Raw genomic sequence first — 19,531 nt, 5'->3', positions numbered from 1 at the left:
ATAGTTATTGTTCTTCAACTTACATTACAATTCTAACTTAAAAGATCAGTCTTGCACTGTTAGGGGACTAGTATGTATGAAGTTAGGAAGGGGCACAGATGAAAGGACATAACCCATCGAGGATAAGGGAAGAGCAAGAAGAGCAACTGCTGCTGTCCACCTCCAAGGAAAATATCTTTGCAAACTGAACCTGCAACCTGCCAGACAGACAGACATAGTTCAAGTAAGACTATTGTTCACTCAGAATGTGGGAAAAATACTTATATACTTAGGATCAGTTCGCTCAATAATGAGGAAAGGGGAGTAAGGAGGGGGAGGGGTGGAGAGAGGCTCACATAGTAGCATGGAACCAAAGTTATCAATAAAGTGAAAGCTGTTTGTGTTACACACAACAAGATTGTGTGCTTGGAAAGTTTATTTTGACCTTTAAACTCTTCGAGTAAGACAGAGACAAATGAATTACAATTAAAATGCCGGTCACACGCTTAACTTGGTAGGGTTCACAAGTTTGTAACTACCCTTTTTCGTGCATCTAAACGAAGTTGTTTCTGAACATTTCCAAAATCTTCACTGTCGCGAGTATCGTATAATACAAGAAACTAATTCATTAGGAGACCTTCTCCAGAGCTGATATTGGCAGCTGATTTTGTAATGTTGAACAATTTGAACTTAATGGCACGCGTAACGATCATAATTGTACTGTGGCTATCATTCGTGGAAGTCGTGTGTAGGCACTTCTTTCCATAGCGTACAGCGAATGCTACTGCCGATAAACAGAAGACCCCACAAATAACACAGCGTAGTCCTCATGTATTCGTTACGTAATGTTTTTAACCTTGAATGTGTTACGGTTTGCAGTAGCCAAGTGGACAAACAGATAAGATTATAACAATTTCCTCCGGTTTTCATGATGAGCCTCTTCACTTTACAATATTTCAGGTAACCGGTAAGTAATGCTCTGTATGCGGTTACACGTCCTTCGTCACGGAAAATTAACCGTGTAAGAAACACGCAAACAAGTGGCCGGTTTGCGTTGCCTAGCGTAAAAAAAAGATGCTGTATGTCTTTATGCTAATGTAGATATTTTAACCATCCAGCATATGCCTATGGCCATTTGTTTGGTGTTGTTAACCTTCCGCTAGTCGTGCCATACGTAACTGCGCCGCAGCTGGGAGGTGTTTTCCAATTAAAAAAAAAAAAAAAAAAAAAAATCGCCAACGTCTGGGCCCGTTGTAAACCCATGAATTAAATAGGAAACAACAAATTTTATGTGAGTGACTAACTTCATTGGATTTTAAAGTGAACAAACAAACGCATAACTTAGAATCCATGCACTTAGACGCGTGCACCTTTGAGGTACGCGCGAAGGTACGAATTGTGTCGCATGCGTCATTGTGTGTGTAATTTTGAATCGAGGCTTATTTTTTTTAATTAGTTTACAATATTTATCATTTAGACAACAAACCGCTGTTTGTAACAGCTAATCGCGATATATATCATGATAGGAATTTTTAATTTTTCCGTTATAACGGTGTTCTCGTCAAGAGATCGCAAATATATTCATCTGTCGGAAAAATCTTGCGAGACTCATATTCTCTTTACATCAGAGATACGTAAATACACTCATTTGACGGATATACCTTGCAAGAGTCACGTTATTGGAGAATCTAGATTAGGTCACTTTATATCTGAGTCCTTTTTCCTGCGCAGTCTGCGTCCTAGTTATGAACTGATAAAGGTTTTTGACGGCTAGTATTTAGTGACTGCTTACTTAGACAACACTGAACAACAAATTTGAAGCGAATGTGTATAAATTGCATGATTTTCAGTTAGTTATGTTTATTTCAGTATAAAATGATACAAAATCATCATGTTCATAAATATTTAGCACTAGTTTTTTGAAAAAAGTAATCTGTATTTTTGTATAAATAACTCGCTAACTAAATATGCATTCATGTTTCAAGATCCAGCATAAGAAATTTTAAGTGAACAATTACTTGAATTATGTTATGTGCTATCCATTTATAAATTTCAGTGCCATTGTGGAAGGACAGAAGTAAAATATTAAGGAAAAATGAAGATAATATTACATGAATGAAAATACTTTTTTAAGTATGCTTTGTACCAGAACTATGTAAAGCATATATATATATATATATAGAGAGAGAGAGAGAGAGAGAGAGAGAGAGAGAGAGAGAGGGGGGGGGGGGGACGTTCCACGTGGGAGAAATATATCTAAAAACAAAGGTGATGTGACTTACCAAAAGAAAGCGCTGGCAGGTCGATAGACACACAAACATACGCACAAAATTCTAGCTTTCACAACAAACGGTTGCTTCGTCAGGAAAGAGGGAAAGAAGAAAGGAAGTGGGTTTTAAGGGAGAGGGTAAGGAGTCATTCCAATCCGGGAGCAGAAAGACTTACCTTATATGTATATATATATCAACTAGTCACAAATGTATATAAAGGATAACAAATGTTAAATGTCCATATGTACTGTATATACAATTACATATTTTGTTCAGAGGTAAATTCAAATGATGACCATTATCGCTTGGCCATACGATTATACAGATACTCGGAAACATCCCATATGACAGTCCAGCAGTAATCGGCTAAAATGGTAGGGCTCCACTTTCCAGCACACCTCTTATCAAATGTGGCAATATCTTGATGAAATTGCTCCACATGCTCATCACTTGCTGCACCACAACCTTTGGTGAAGAAGTCAATATGACTACGTAAGAAATGCATTTTCAATGACATGTTGCAACCAAGTTTTTCATAAAATGACAACATGCTATCTACAATCTCCTTGTAATTTATTGCTCGTTTGTTCCCTGATAACTGTAAACAGACTGTCTTAAAACATTCCCATGCACACTTCTTATCACCTTGTATGGTTCCATCAAAAGTATGGTCTCTAAAAAGCTCTCGAATCTGTGGGCCTACAAAGATGCCCTCCTTTACTTTAGTATCACTTAAGTAAGGGAATTTTTGCCTTACGTAATTAAACACGTCACCATCATCATTCATTCCCTTGACAAAGTTTTTCATGGGACCCAACTTGATGTGCAAGGTCAGGAGCAGAATGTTTTTAGAGTCAACTAGAGGTTCACTCTTAATGTTCTTTATACCTCATTGAAGAGATTTTCTGGTGGGCTATTCATGTCTACTGTAATGAGATGCACGAGCTCGGCGATCCCATTCATAGAGAAAGCAGAAATATTTAGTATACCCTAACTGCATACCTAATAGCAGTGCAACCACTTTCAAGTCACCACAAATCTGCCATTGAGAGTCATTATACTTGATGGCTTCTAGTAAAATTTTCATGTTTTGGTATGACTCTTTCAATGCACACTATCCCCAACTGGAATAGAAGGAAGCTCATTACCAATATGTAAAAGCACTGCTTTTAAGCTCAACTTTGACAAATCAATGAAGAGTCTCCACTCATCATGGTTGTAATTAATACTGAGAAGAGTCTCCACTCATCATGGTTGTAATTAATACTGACCATTTATGTCTACACATGCCACAAGAATATCTTGCATGTTAAAAAAAAGAGTGAATTGTTGCTCTCTTCTGCAGTAGAATGAAACATTTACACTGCTTTCCGGAAAACTGCACTGCTGCAATCTTGATGCTAAAATCTCAGCCTTAGCTTTAGAGAGCTCCAAATCTCTAATGAGATCAGTTAACTTATTTTGAGACAATTTTTGTGGATCATCAGTTGATGATATATTTGGAAGAAACTCTGGATTGTGTGATGTACATGGTTTAGGACATTAAGAATCCCCATCAGAAGTAATCTCATACTCTATCGGTGGTTCAGATATTGGCAATCCTTCCCCGTTTAGAACTGGGCATATGGCAGATGGAATGTTAGGATAGATCACTGTTCACTTCTTAATCTTAGATATTTCCTTCTTGATAGTAACCATGCAAAAGTAGCAGTCACTGACATGGGTCGTTGGCTCACACCATATCATGGACACTGCAAAGGGCATTGAACATCCTTTCCCATGCATCCAATTCCTGAGGTTGCTGACACAAGTGTTGCAGATCACATGTGGAACTCAGGGTTTATCCTGATGACCTATTTTGCACCCAAAATAACAACTGTAAGCTTTTTGAATCAATGGCATTATTCACTGTTTTTGTGAAGCAAATGCCACTTCTCCACACACATAGCAAAATGTGTCAGCACTGTTAACACAAACTCATGGCGTTTTTGTTCACTTCAGTAGCAGTCAGCTTGAACAACTGGTGGTTAATCCGGAAACAAATGTACAAAAATTATTACATGCATCAATAAAGTCACTGAATTTGAAGAGGAAGAAGACAAAAAGATCACTAAAATTGGTATCAAAATGTTTATATCCAAAATATTGCACACAAGTAATACCAGGAACAATAATATAATCCATTGTTACTTGTTGTTATGACTTTGACAGACCATTATAATATTTGATTTTAAACTTAACATAAAAATCTGTATATAATTATATCACAATTATCTCAGCATAATAAAACAGCGTAAAATGAAAACTAGGGCTAATTTTGAATTGTCTTTGTGATATTCGCGATCAGCACATTAGAACTGATAGGAATTGGCTATTTTCGTTAGATTTACATTTTCATTGTTGCACAGTGCAATTAAACAATAACTAGCAACCTGCCCCAGCTCCGCTCAAGGAGCATTAAGTGGCCGGACGACGTGATGGCTTGTCGAGCATAGGATAATAAATTATATACACAAACCTTCTTTGTGAATCAGCCTACCTATTAGCGAAAACCGTTCCCAAATCCCTATAATACTTCCTGACATTAGCCCTCACATACAGACAGAAAAACTCGGTGGGGAACTTTAATTTGGTAATATGTATAGATGCATGCAGCAGCGCTACAATCGTTCTTATTTGCTGTGCTGCATTCTTGCCGTTTGTACGGTACTGAACAATGTAGCCATTTCTGGGCTATCGGGCATTACTTAAGAGTTCTTCAAGGAAAAGAGTCATATATATTGTCGATATTTATGGTACAACAGCACTGTTTTTGACATTGTTACACAACTCTTTAGTGAGCATAACCATGGCAGAAGTTAGAGGCATAACGTCACTGTACTGGATTGAGGCCTTTGCGTCTAAGCTGAGCAGAAAGCTTGAACCATAGACTTTAATGGTTCAATGACAAGATATTCTGAGGCTTCCTGGAGTGCACCCAATATTTACAGGAGTGAAATTTTTTTATATATATTTTTAAGTTTGTCAAGATGGTAGTCTAATGGGAAACAGAGGTGATGTTTTTGTTGCAGTAAACAAGAAACTCCAGTCCACCGAGATAAAAATTCAAGCTGCATGAAAGATGTTTGGGCATGAATTAGTTTCAAGGGTGGGCACAAACTTATAATTTGGACCTTCTACTGACGACCAAACTCTTCCCCAAATGTAACAGGAACTTCAGAATAATCCTCCACTCATTAATACATGTCCCCCAGTCATAGCATCATTATTCGTGGATACTTTAAACATCCAAGTGACGATTTATTGTATGTCTGCTTTCATCTTAGGCTTATCAACCAACGTTTATTTAACAATTTTTCTGACATTTTGCCAGTGCAAGTCGTTGACATTGTCAAATACTCGCCCTCCACTCCAGTGGAGGGTGATTCTGTGGCTATTCCAGACACCCATGACGGCAAAACCTCAGAAAAATCATTAAATAAATGTCAGCCAAAGATCCCAAGATGAAAAACTGTGGACAACATGTCAACATATGACACAAAATCCTCAACAGTTGATTAGGATAATTACATTTTCGTTAGTTGTGGTCTTGACAATATATCCTACAAATAATACAAAATGTTTTTTTCTTAAAATTACGTGGAACAAATAGTATGAAAGCTATCTCATTACAAAAATACATTAAATCTAATGGCAACAAATAGACTTGACTTTGAGGACATCTGTGTTCAAACTCGTATCAGTGACCATTACACGGGTGTGACAATGATGATTACTAAAGTACAAAGGGGAACTAAAACAAGTAGAAACACAAATGTTCAATAACTTGTTTAAAGAGATAATCATGGCATATCTCAAAGAGGAACTCGTAAGTTCTGACAGTCGACATGTACATGATTACGTTGCAGTGCGTACTCAAGTGTTTCGCAGAGTGTTCATAATACCACTTTGACTGTTTCTTTATTGTTCCACTCTTGAATAGCATGTAAGTCAAATGAACACCAAAATCTCTCAATTCAAGTTTAGTTTTCTCCTATTTTACTACAATGGTCATTTCTCGCAACGCAAGTGGGAGGCGGAACTGTGGCTCAAGTTTAAAAGAACAGTTGACTAAGCACTGGACAGAGATGGAGCTAGTGAAACATGCCATTTTCTACTTGAACAAGCATGTATTTCTTCTGACAGTTTATCGCTTTTGGGAGCACATCAATGCAGAATACTTGGCAGCATACATTTACTATGATACACATTAAAGATAGGTATTATTAGCTTGTTACCTTTTTGTTTGCAAGATTGACTTTTACTAGTCGTTTGTTTCACAGTTAAATAATTAGGATGCGATAGCATATATATTGAAACAGTTTTCTCATTCAGACAATGTCTCAAAGGGAAACCATTGAAAACCTTGAGATAGACAAAAGCCAATCATACACTTGTCCATCACAAGGATGGTGTTGTTGATAATTTGAATCCTCTGATAAGTCAGAGAGGTCAACAATTTAGGAACTTACTTAGGTTGTTAATCAGATAAGTAAACATATTTGAAAAATTCGTGTTCATAACTGGAGAAGTTGGTGAAAAAGAAATTACAAATGCTCCATTTGAGCAGCTTCTTGACAGATGCGGTGGAATGGTGTCAGAGGTATAGGCATGAGTAGGTGAAGTTCCAGATGTTCGAGAAGGCCACAGAAGGATAACCCATCTTGGTAGTGGAGGAGTGTGAATGAATCAGGAACAAGGTTGACAATGCTTAGAGTACATGAGTATGGTGGGATTGGGGGGGGGGGTGGGGGGGGGTGGTACATAGAATAACAGGAATTAATATTGAGAAATTGCATAGTTCTTCAAAAAGGAGGGATTACTCCACAAGAATGATTCATATGTTTCCCATAGTGAACCATCAGATTTGGAAGTCACTCACTGAGCAAAACGTCCTGCGGGTCCGGTTGTTAGAATAGGCCCGAGTTATCCCTGCCTGTCGTAAGAGGTGACTAAAAGGAGTCTCACAATTTTTGGTCCTATAAGTTCACGTTCCATTTTAGGGTTTGACCTGCCACTTTCTAAATTCTACAGAAGTGCGTGCCATATGGGGAAGGACATCTTATGTGATGCATGAGTTGTCAATAGTGCCCTTAAATTCAATTTCCAGAACCTCTTGTCATGGCTTTGCATCTCCACCTGCAATTCAGCTATTTGGGTGAGGACACTTTCCGGGGTATGTCATCTTCTTACATTGTCTCCTGTCCTCTTTCGCCTCCATGACAATACTGGATTTCTCTGCACCCAGTATCCAGCATGGTAGCCAGTCCGTTGTGGTGGGGCCGTCATGTACCCATTTGGTGGTAGCCCTTTGATAACACAGGGATCGCACTGCTGATGCCTGAGCTGTAAACTCCTTATGTATGCCAAGGAGTAGATGTCTGTCTTCCTGGGCTATCAGGACTCCCGGCAACGGCCATCATGCCAGGTGACCTTTGCTGTGGCTGGGTGGTGCCCATGGGGAGAGCCCCTGATCGGAGTAGGTGCATCCGGGCGAATGACCCGCAATGAAGCGGACTAAGTCATCTTTTGCTGGTGACCGTATGGTGCCAGCAGTCTCTAAAAAAGGGCAAGATTGAGTACAATGCTGACAGGTATAACCCTAAATCGTTTCTCTCCCTCGCTACACCATGGGAGGAACGTAGGGCTACAGAAAGAAGAGAGCCATATTCGCCTCTGTATTTAGTCTAGCAGAATGGATTGGGACTTCTTTCTACCTATGTAGCCTCAGTTTTTTGTTGAACATCTGAGGATAAGTGTGGGGAAGTGACAGCACTGTCCAAGATGAGAATGGTGCAGTCTTGATTTAGACAGCATCCCCAGCCCAATCCCAGGCGTTACTCACTTGTGACCAGCTGGGTGATATTCCTGTTCCGTCACTCCCCACAAAACCCTTAAAACATGGTCCAGGGTGTTATTTTCCATTGCGACCTCCTCTTGCTGTCTGACAACAAGCTCCACGCCAATCTAGAATGGTGGGTTGCTCATTTCATTTGGCGCATTTACAGGGGACCCAAAGCCAACAGGGTTGCTATCCATGCCTTCATCTTGGCCTTTGGGGGTAGTTCATTGCCTGAAAAGTCAAGGTAATGGTTTACCAATGTGATGTTAAACCTTACGTCCCTTCCCCTATGCGGTGCTTTAAGTGCTGGAAATCTCGGCACATGTCTTCCCACTGCACTTTCCAGCATCTCATGTCAAGACTGTGGACGTCCACTGGATCCAGATACTCCCATGTGCCTCCTCTCAATTGTGTCATCTGTGGAGAACACCACTCCCCCTGCTTGCCAGACTGCACAGTACTCCAAAAGGAGTGGAAAATCATGGAGTGCAAGACCTTGGACCAGTTGACTTACCAAGACGCTAAATATAAATTAGAATGATTACACATCTGTCTGCTTGACTTCCACATATGCTGCAGCTACATTACCATCGCCGTCACACATGCCAGTTGTACCACACTCTGTGCCATGTACAGTGGGCCCTCTGGGCTGCACTTTGCAAATAACATCTGCCCCCCTTGGTGGTAGGGAGAAAAATCTCCTTCCTGTTGCTCCCAAAGCACCTACTTAGGAAGCAAGCCCCCGCCCCCCCCCCCCCCACCCCCCCAAAAAAAAAAAAAAAAAAAAAAAAAACCGCAGGGGACATTGGGTTCCACCCATTAGGCAGAGAAGCAACAGCCTCCTCCAAGATCTCCACTAGTGCCACAGCAGACACTCACCAGTGGCTAAAGGACCCAAAAGCTACTGGGCGAAGAGCTTCACAGTGTTACCTCTGTTCCTGAAGCTACTTTGGAGAAGTCCTCCCAGCAAGCCCCTAAAGAGAAGCGAAAGGGCAAGCAAACACAAAAGTCTTCTAAGAAAAAGCACCCTCCGGTGGCCCCACCACCACCACCACCACCACCACCACTCTGTACCAATTCTGCACCTGCGATGAGGTGGGAGATCTGAGTGTCCCGTGAGGGCCTGGATCTCACTGAAGCCTCATCCACAGTAGGATAGATACAAATACTCTATCAGTGGCAGCAGGTGACTCTGAGGTGTAACCTGTCTCCTAGTGTGCTTCATGCCTTCCCAGCCTCATGATAACGACATCCTTCAGTGGAATTGCTGCATTTTTTTCCACTACCTGGCTGAACTACAGCAAATTTTAAGCTATACACCCGCTTTCTGCATAGCCCTTCAGGAAACCTGGTTCCCAGCAAATGCGGACCCCTGCCCTTCGCAGCTATAGGGGATATTACAAGAACCTTAGTGACTCTAATAGAGTGTCAGGTGGAGTTCGTGTCTATGTCCTGAACTGAGTATTCAGTGAACCTGTGCCCCTTCAAACCCCCCTTGAAGCTGTGGCTGTCAGGATAAAGACGATTCAGGAAATAACTGTCTGCAATGTATATCTTCCTCCAGATGGTGCATTACCCCTGAAAGCATTGGCTGCACTTATTACTAACTCCCTATACCTTTCCTGCTTGTGGGAGACTTTAATACCATTAACCCCTTGTGTGGGTGGCACTGTGCCTACTGGACAAGGTAGAGATGTCGAAACTTACCTCTGCCTCTTAAATACGGGGGCCCCCACACATTCCAGTGTGGCTCATGGCACTTAATCAGTCATTGATTTATCCCTCTGCAGCCCAGGACTTCTCCCATCTGTCCACTGGAGAGTCCACGATGACTTGTGTGGTAGTGACCGCTTCCGTTCTTCCTGTCACTCTCCCAGCGCCATTCCTCTAGATGTGTACCAAGTTGGGCTTTAAACAAGGCAGACTGGGAAGCTTTCACCTCTGCTGCCACTGTTGAATCTCCCCCACATGGTACCATCAATGTGGTAGTTACAGCAGGTCACTAGAACGGTCGTTTCTGCAGTGGAAAACATGATCCGGCGAAAGTCAGTACCTTGGTGGTCGCTGGAAATAGCTGAGGCCATTAATAAACAGCTCTGTGCCCGCATTCACCAGCTTATAAAAACACAGAAATGGGAATGTTGGGAGGAGGTACGTCTCAACAATTGGCTGCTGTGTGCCACCTTCCCAAGTGTTTGTGGGTACTCAGATCCTGACAGGTGTCACTGGCCTTAACATCAATGGTGTGTTACCTACTGGCACAAACCCAATTGCCTAGCTCTTTGCTGAGCACTATGCTCGAGCCTGCGCATTGGAGAATTATCCCCCAGCATTTCGCACCCTCAGACAGTGGATGGAAAGGAAACCCCTCTCGTACACTGAATGTCACAGTGAATCCTATAATGCTCCATTTACAGAGTGGGAGCTCCTCAGCATCCTTGCACATTGCCCCCGGCCAGCTCCTGGGCCAGATCGGACCCACATTCAGATGATCAAACATCTCTTGTCCGACTACAGACAACCATCTCCTCGTCATCTTCAACTGGATCTGGTGCAATGGCTCTTTTCATCGCAATGGTGAAAGAGCACCATCATTCCAGTGCTCAAACCCGGAAGATGCCTGGTTGATGTGGATAGCTATCAACCCATCAGCCTCACAATGATAATATTTGTAAGCTGTTAAAACGTATGATGAGTCGGCTCAATGCAGGGCGGTTTCCGCCAGGGGCCGCTCTACCATTGATAATCTAGATTCCCCCGAGTCTGCCATCATTTTTTTTTTTTTTTTTTTTTTTTTTTTTTTTTTTTTTTTTCTCCTCTATGAAAGGCTTATGACATGACCTGGTGCCATTATATCCTTGCCACGTTATATGAGTTGGATCTCTGAGGCCTGCTGCTGATTTTTGTCCTAAATTTCCTGTCACTCCGTACTTTCTATGTCAAGTTGGTGCCTCCAATAGTTCCCCCCATATCCAGGAGAATGAGGTCCCGCAGGGCTCTGTATCGAGTGTATCGTTATTTTTAGTGGTCATTAATGTTCTAGCAGTAGCCGTCGCGTAGTCGGTCTCATCTTCTCTGTATGCAGACGACTTCTGCATTTTGTACTGCTCCTCCAGTACTGGTGTTGCCAAGTGGTGCCTACAGGGAGCCATCCACAAGGCGCAAGTCATGGGCTCTAGCTTCCCAGTTTTCAGTCGTGATGTTGTGTGTCATGCACTTCTGTCGGCGTTGTACCGTTCATCTGGAACGAGAACTTTACCTTAATGACAATCCACTCACTGTAGTTTAGACATATTGATCTTAGGGCTGGTTTTCGACACCCATCAGCTGAAGGAAAAGTGCTGGGCAGCACCTCAGTGCCCTGCGCTGCCTGAGCAACACCAACTGGGTTGCAGATAGCTCTACGCTGCTGCAGCTCTACAGAGCCCTTGTTTAATCCCACTTTGACTATGGGAGTCCTGGATTATGGTTCAGTGGTGCTCTCAGCGTGCGGTTACTCGGACCCAGTGCACCACTATGGCGTTAGACTGGCAACAGGAGCCTTTAGGATGAGTCCGGTGACCAGTGTCCTGGTGGAGGGCCAGAGTACCTCCATTGAAGGTTAGGTGTGCACAACTGCTTGCCAGTTACGTTGCATGTTCATATTTCTCCTGACCATCTGAATTACCGTCTCCTTTTCCCACTCACGGCAGTTCATCTCCTGCATTGGAGGCCCAAGTCAGGGCCTACGGTAGTAGTTCGTGTCCGATCTCTTCTATCTGGAGTCCTTCCGTTTTCCACTTATACTGCAGGTCCATACACGTACCTCCATGGTGTACACCTAGGTCGAAGCTTCACCTGGACCTTTCACATGGTCCTAAGGACTCAGTTAACCCTGCAGCTCTCCACTGTCACTTCCTGTCGATTCTTGATGTGTGCTGGGACCATGAAGTGGTTTACACTGATGGCGCAATTGCTGATGGTCATGTTGGCTTCGTGTATGTTCATGGAGGACATATTGAACAGCATTCCTTGCCATATGGCTGCAGTGTTTTCACCGCAGAACTGGCGGCCATTTCTCACGCTCTTGAGCGCATCTGCTCATGCCTTGGCGAGTCATTTCTTCTCTGTACTGACTCCTGGAGCAGCCTACAAGCTATCGACCAGTGCTGTCGCTACCATCCTTTGGTAGTGACCATCCAGAAGTCCATCTATGCCCTGAAATGGTCCAGTAGTTCCATGGTGTTTGTGTGGACCCCAGGCCACATCAGAATCCCAGGAAATGAACTTGCCAACAAGCTGGCCAAACATGTGACACGGAAACCGCTTCTGGAGATCGGCATCCCCGTAACTGAACTGCAATCATTATTACACCACAAGGTTTTTCAGCTTTGGGAGACGGAATGGCATAATCTCAGTACGCACAACAAACTGCATGCCCTTAAGGAGACTACAAATGTGTGGAAGATCTCCATGCAGGCCTATTGCAGGGACTCTGTGATTCTCTGCCGGCTCCATATTGGCCATACATCGCCAACACGTGGCTACCTCCTCTATCGTGAGGACCCAACTCGGTGTCACTGTGGCTCACATATGACTGTCGTCCACATCTTGCTGGACTGCCCACTTTTAGCCCCTCTACGGCGGACTTTAAACCTTCCCAGCACCCTACCTTCGGTGTTGGGTGACAATGCCTCAACAGCAGATTTAGTTTTACATTTTATTTGTCAGGAGTTTTTTATTGTACCGTCTAAGGGTGGGCATTTGGCATTCTCTCCAAGGCCGCTACCCTCCCTCCATTTTAACTCTGTCGCATTTTCTTTGCATTTGTTTGTATTGGTGTTCTTTTCCCTTTGCATCTCACCCTGTCTTTTTGGGGTGGACATTTTAATGTGTTGTGGAGTGGCTGGCTCAGCCTCTTTTATTATTGTGATCAGCCAGCCCAGACCATCTGCTCTATGGTTTCAATACCTTCTTCTACTTTTCCTTGTGGTGTTGTTTGTTCCATTTGTTTGCTTTTTAGGTGTGGTTCACCATTTCTTTTCCCACTTTTACTTTCTCAAACATACATCGGGTGTTTTTGTACCTTGAGCCTTTCTTGCGCCAGGAAAAAGGGACTGATGCCCCTTTAGTATGGTCCCTTTATACCCCAAACCAACCGACCAACCAACCACTGAGCGAAATTCCATACTGTTTTGGTAACACAACAATTCACTCATAACTGTAAATCATTCACATACAACTGGAGTTGTCACACACACACACACACACACACACACACACACACTCTCTTTGACACTCAATTAGTACAACTTCACATTGGCTTGAGCCCTTCAGTTATTATAATCTTTATAAGACATGCACCTGAAGTCCATTGTTGTTTGTTTACTGACATTTACTTTGTCACCTATGGTTCAAACTTGAGTCCTATCTCACACAATCAGTGTATTACTGTACAACTAATCAGTAAGTTGCCACTTCCAAATTGGAAGAGTCGAGCTGCGGAATTCTAATCTCAGTAAATTTGCCATTATGTTATTATTATGGTTTGAGATGATGGCTCATAGAATATGATATTGGCAGCACAAGATACATGTCATCATTCTACAACTATATACCACCCATACCAGTCACTCCTAACTTTTAGGCAAGAACTTTGACTCATTTAACCAGAAGGGAATGAGCCTTATATTTCCACTGCAATGGCACAAAATCTCTTCATGTAAGTAAACATGAATAATTATTTTGTTATGATTTCAGTTTAACATATTTATTTTGACAATAAAAATTGCAATATTCATCCTCGAATAAATCGCGTACTTAAAACTACTCAATAACACTTGCTACTGCTAATCGTCATTGCCATCACATAAAATCACAAGAATTATGTATACAAGTATCATTCCATATAAACTGAAGAGCCACAGAAACTGGTACAATGGCCTAATATCGTGTAGGGCCCCCGCGAGCACTCAGAAGTACCGCAACACGACGTGTCGTGGACTCGACTAATGTCTGAAGTAGTATGCTGGAGGGAGTTAACACTATGAATCCAGCAGGGGACGGAGAGCTCTTCTGAACAGCACATTGCAAGGTATCCCAGATATGCTCAATAATGTTCATGTCTGGCGAGTTTTGTGGCCAGCAGGAGTGTTTAAACACAAAAGAGTGTTCCCGGAGACACTCTGTAGCAACTCTGGACAAGTGGGGTGTCGCATTGCCCTGCTGGAATTGCGCAAGTCCTTTGGAATGAACAATGGACTTGAATGGATTTAGGTGATCGGACAGGATACTTACGTATGTGTCACCTGTCAGTCAGATCTAGACGTATCAGGACGAGTGGGCCTTCGGCTCCCAAAGCCCATATTGGTGATGTTTCATTGAATAGTTCACATGCTGACACTTGTTGATGGCCCAGGACTGAAGTCTGCAGTAATTTGTGAACCGTTCGCACTTCATTGTGTCGTGTTGGAGCAATTCTCTTCAGTTTTCATTAGTCCTGTCCTTGCAGAATCTTTTTCTGGCCACAGCGATGTCAGAGATATTATGTTTTACTAGATTCGTGATATTCGCAGTACACTCATGAAATGGTGGTAAATCCTCAAGTCATCCCTACCTCGGAGATGTTGTGTCCCATCACTCATGCACTGACTATAAAATGTGTTCAGACTCGAGCATCATCTAGAGCCTCAGTGATCCATATCCAGTTCACCCTTTCGTGCACCGGATTCAACGCTCTCTTCAGCAGCTGGCAGACGACAGTTCTCCGGTTACCTTTATGTGGGTTCCTGGCCATGTCGGTGTCCCTGGGAACGAAGCTGCAGATGACGCGACCAAGGCTGTGGTTCTCCAGCCTCTGACAGCTTCTTGTTGTGTGCCTTCATCTGATTTTAACAGGGTCATTTGTCAGCGCATTTTATCGCTGTGGCATGCCGATTGGTCTACACTTACTGAAAACAAGCTTCGGACCTTGAAACCTCTCCCCACGGCTTGGACGACCTCTTCACACTCTTCTTGGCGGGAGGAGGTCGTTTTGGCCCGGTTACGGATTGGACACTGCCGGTTCAGCCACCGCCATCTGTTGACGACTGCGCCAGCGCCGTTCTGTCCATGTGGGCGCTTGCTGACGGTACACCACATTTTAACGTCTTGTCCGAATTTTAATACACTGCGCATTGATCTTGGCGTGCCATGAGCTCTGGACAACATTTTAGCGGATGACCCAGGAGCAGCTGCTCGCGTTCTTCATTTTATCCACTTGACAAACCTGTCCAAGGACATTTGATTATGCTGTTTTCTTTTAATCCCTTGCCTGTTAATGTGCCTTTTATAGTGTTGTCCTTTTTAAGTTGCTGTTTTAACATTGTGCCTCTCAGTGCATTCATAATTTAATCTGGGCGCTAATGACCACTGTAGTTGTGTGCCCCCCCCCCCCCCCCCAAAAAAAAAAAAAAAAAAAAGGATTCACTTAAATCATGATAACCTGCCATTCTAGCAATAGTAACCGATCTAACAACTGTGCCAGACACTTGTTGTCTTATATAGGCGTTGCCGAAGGCAGTGCTGTATTCTGCCTCTTTATGTGTCTCTGTATTTCAACACGCATGCCTATACCAGTTTCTTTGATGCTTCATTGTATTAGATAATCTGTGCAGAAAATATTAGTACACTGATTAATCTGTCTTGCTGAGTTCTTCTTCTTCTTCTGTTCTCTGGGAAACACGATTGATGACTTATGAATAACATACATTTATATAAATAATCTTCATACATATATACACATTTAAGTCTTTGTTGGTCATTTCACTTATCAAGAATAGAATTTCTTTAGGTGTTGATGATGCAAACCTTCAATTGATTGGCTCCGGGATATCCCAATAGATATGAACCCAGATGTAGTATCCTCAGTATTGTAAATGGTCTAGAGTACAAAAATTGCCACTTTTTATTCTGCTTGCTTAGCAGTGATGACGTGGGGTGTGTCCTCAGTAACACACATTCTTCAACCACAAAGTCATGCATTCTCAGTTTCTTTCATTCATGCAAAAGCCTTTGTTGCCTTGCCTTTTCAGTGAGGTTAACTTCTGTTCCCACTCATTTTTATTTGAACATTTAGTATTCGATTCACACATTTGTCCCTTTCCTCCATCATTTCGAAGGGTGTATAATGTGTTGTCGTAACTGGAAGATAATTCATGATCTCTTCAAACGCTGGAAGATAATCAATCCATGCTGTCTATTTTGCATGACAATAGGTTCACATTCTGAATCTGTTAAGTTCGCTATTTACTCGTCTGATGGGATTTTCTTTGGTACGGTACTGGGCAGTGAATATCTGTCAGATACTTGCTTGACTTAATGCATTTCACTAAGAAAAGCATGTGAAATTAGTCGCATTATCAGATAAAATTGTGTGCAGTTTAGCAATGTGCAGAACAAAGTCTTCGAATAGCCTCCTCAGTATAGGTAAACACATCGCTGTTTCCAGTAGATAGAGCTTCACATACTTGCTAAATGCATCCAAAAAGGGAACCATGTACTTCCAGCCACCTATAGATGTCAGCTCAGGGCCACTGTCATGCACACACAGTTATGAGTGGATTGCCTGGAATGATTGAATGCAACAGTCCTCGATACCTCTGCTGTATGGTTTTGCATGTTGGCAGATCTGACAAGATCTTATGTTGCATTGAACCTTCTTACATCTGGTAGGTAGCAGTAGACTGGAACTTTACTGGCACACATAAGTGCTGCGAAGTGGTCCCCTGAGTGATGCATATCAGATGAGTTTCTTTTTGTACACTTTCTGGATGCTTACGTACCTACTCGTAGCATCCACATTCTTTCTGTGAAATAGTACAGTATACACTAGCTTGTAAAACTTATACAGTTTGGAATCTGGAAGCTGTTAAAGTTTTCAAATCACAGTAGACGACAGTTGATCTTGCTCATGCAATGCTGTCATACTTTTGAATAGCTATAAATAGTAATTCTGGTTTATCTGATCTTGCAGTAACATGACAGGGAATTCCTTGCTTTGATCATCAAACCTGTTTCCTGATATTTAGCCCTTTGGGTAGCCTCGACAGGGCACCTGCAATAATGTTGTCTTTTCTTGTAATATATTTAATTTGGCAGTTATATCTTTGCAGAGATATTACCCATCAAGCGAGTCATGCACGTAACAGTTTATATACCAGAAGAAAGCTTAAAGGGTGAATGCTCAAACAACTGTGTGGGACCTATACAAATAATAGTTAAACTTTTGAAAGGCCAACACAATTACCAATGCTTCTTGCTCAGTTGTATACAAGTGTTCACACGGTGATAAAGTTTGACTGGCAAATGCAAAGGGACAGAATGTTGGTGCTCCATTGATGATTGAGGTTTGGAATAAACAAAACCCTAACACCATGGAGGATGTGTACGTAAGTAAATCAGATTCAGTTGACATGCCGTGCAGGTAGAGAACCACTGAATTCACCAGTGTAGTCTTACTGTCATTGAAAACTGCTTTGCATTCTTTTGCCCAATGCCAAAGCATGTTTCTCCGCAGTAGACTCAACAATGACTAGGTGTTCAGTGACTGATCTGGCATAAAATGCCTAAAATATGAGGCAAGCCAGAGAAACCCTTTTAATTTGCTCATAGTTCTAGGTTATGGAAAGTTTTTGGTTGCACGAATCTTCTTGAAGTCAGGCAGAACCCCCTTTTGAACCTATAAGATAACAGGGAAACCAAAGTGGGGATTCTGGAGAGGTTAGCTGTTACTCAAGATTCATGAAACATCTCTAGTTTGTGGGCTAAAAGAAAAACATGTTTGTGCCATGTAGATATAACAATTAGTGGATCATCGACAAACATACATTTTCACAGCAAAGACCTGAGCATGTAGTCCAACACAGAAATAAACACAACAGAGCTCACATGGAGTCCAATGGCTATACATTTAAACTGATAGCTTCATCTGGTGAACAAAAAGGCCGTGTTCTCCCTCGAGGATAGTCCGAGGACTACTTGCCACAATGAAGCTCTGAAATGTGTACAGAGGTACCTAACACCATTTAACTTTAATATTAGTTTGTCTGTATTCTCTGGATGTGTGTGTACTGGAACTGTCATGTTATTCACAATCCGGAAGTTGGGTACCAAGCAAACCTTCCCACCCCCATGAGGAGTGAACTGCGTATGGACTATTTTATGTATCTTCTATTTTATTGCGTATTTTAGTTTGCAAGGAACAAGATAACAGCTCTGAAAAAAAGTTGGGTGGTGTGGGTAAACCTCAAGATCACAAATTTATCCTCAGATTATAGGTAGTGGGGTGAACCGCAAGATCACACTTGACCTCAGATTATACCTGGCTCCTCTTCAAAAACACTGCAATAATCACTAGATTATTTGCTAACTGAGTCCTCTCCTCAGACATGAAATGCTCTGGTTGTTTAATTTCTCCTGTACTTGGTCAGGTACTCTGGCTTTGGATCTCGCAGATTTCTACAGCTGTTACCCATAATTAACTGAACAGGCTCCCCATGCCAGCGTCACAAGTGTTTGTCTTCACTCTGTAGTAGGTCTAGAAGGATCTTTGGAAGCAGCATTATCAGGAACCCCTGTATCTAAAATTACTGCCACAGGAATTCCTCCCACTATAACGCTGCGTAGTGTCCTCATTGGTTTGTGTCTGCGCAGAGTTCATAATCTTTTAGACACTCTCCATCATCGTAATACATGAAGTTGACCATTTGTCTATAGCCCCAGCAAACACTATTGGCCACCTCCTTGGGGCCTGAAATGATCAGAAGTAGTTTAACTCACTCATTCCACGTTGTGGGGCATACTCCTCGGGAACATCATGGCTTTCGACATTTAGTTCATTTGCCTATTACTCCTGTCAAGTCTAACTCACTGAAGTACGTTAAATGCTGACTAAGATTGTTAAATTGCAGTTCATTAAAGTCTGTTGTACAGATATTTTCCATTTCCTGTAGTGAATTGAGGAAGGGGGGGGGGATATTAACAAAATAGATCTTTGACAGCAGTTTCCTCATGGATTCCAACAGTCTGAATGCAGTATATCTGTAGTGGTAATTATCTCTGCAGGTTGAGTCGAAGAAAAGTGTTTTGCATTGTTAAATATTCTGAATATATTACCAGAAAAACGTTTGTTATAACTGAATCCTTTTACACTTATAGAACACCTTACCACACTCGAGAACAAAAGTAAAATTGTAAATAATTCTTCTCATCACATAAATGAATCAGAGATAACCTAGCACCCCCAAGTAACACAGCACCCATAAGAGTTTATATATTGTTATTGCTGCTTTGCAAGTAACTCACTGTTGGAAAAACATTTGTTTACAATTGTTGCATGGAACATGCCATAAATCACATTTAAATAAATTCTGTCTCAGGTCTG

At 42.1% G+C, this 19,531-nt stretch overlaps 1 protein-coding gene across 5 annotated transcripts in view; it reads left to right on the top strand.

The window, feature by feature from the left end:
- The window catches only part of LOC124787714 (D-aspartate oxidase), a 259,599-nt gene that overhangs the window by 154,829 nt on the left and 85,239 nt on the right, over positions 1-19,531 (top strand). Inside the window, exon 1 of one of the 5 annotated variants that reach the window (XM_047254558.1) lies at positions 799-946. The exons of 3 other annotated variants lie outside the window; for them this stretch is intronic. Coding sequence is in view for 1 of the 2 variants with exons in the window: in XM_047254555.1 (XP_047110511.1) it covers positions 908-939 (32 nt within the window). In the remaining variant the exon portion in view is untranslated. Of the gene's footprint in view, positions 1-798; positions 947-19,531 lie in introns of those variants that run through there. One more of the 5 variants, XM_047254555.1, reaches the window with a different exon arrangement.

Source organism: Schistocerca piceifrons, chromosome 3 (assembly GCF_021461385.2).
Source record: "Schistocerca piceifrons isolate TAMUIC-IGC-003096 chromosome 3, iqSchPice1.1, whole genome shotgun sequence".
Taxonomy (NCBI): Eukaryota; Metazoa; Arthropoda; class Insecta; order Orthoptera; family Acrididae; genus Schistocerca; species Schistocerca piceifrons.
This window is presented reverse-complemented; position numbering and strand designations above follow the sequence as displayed.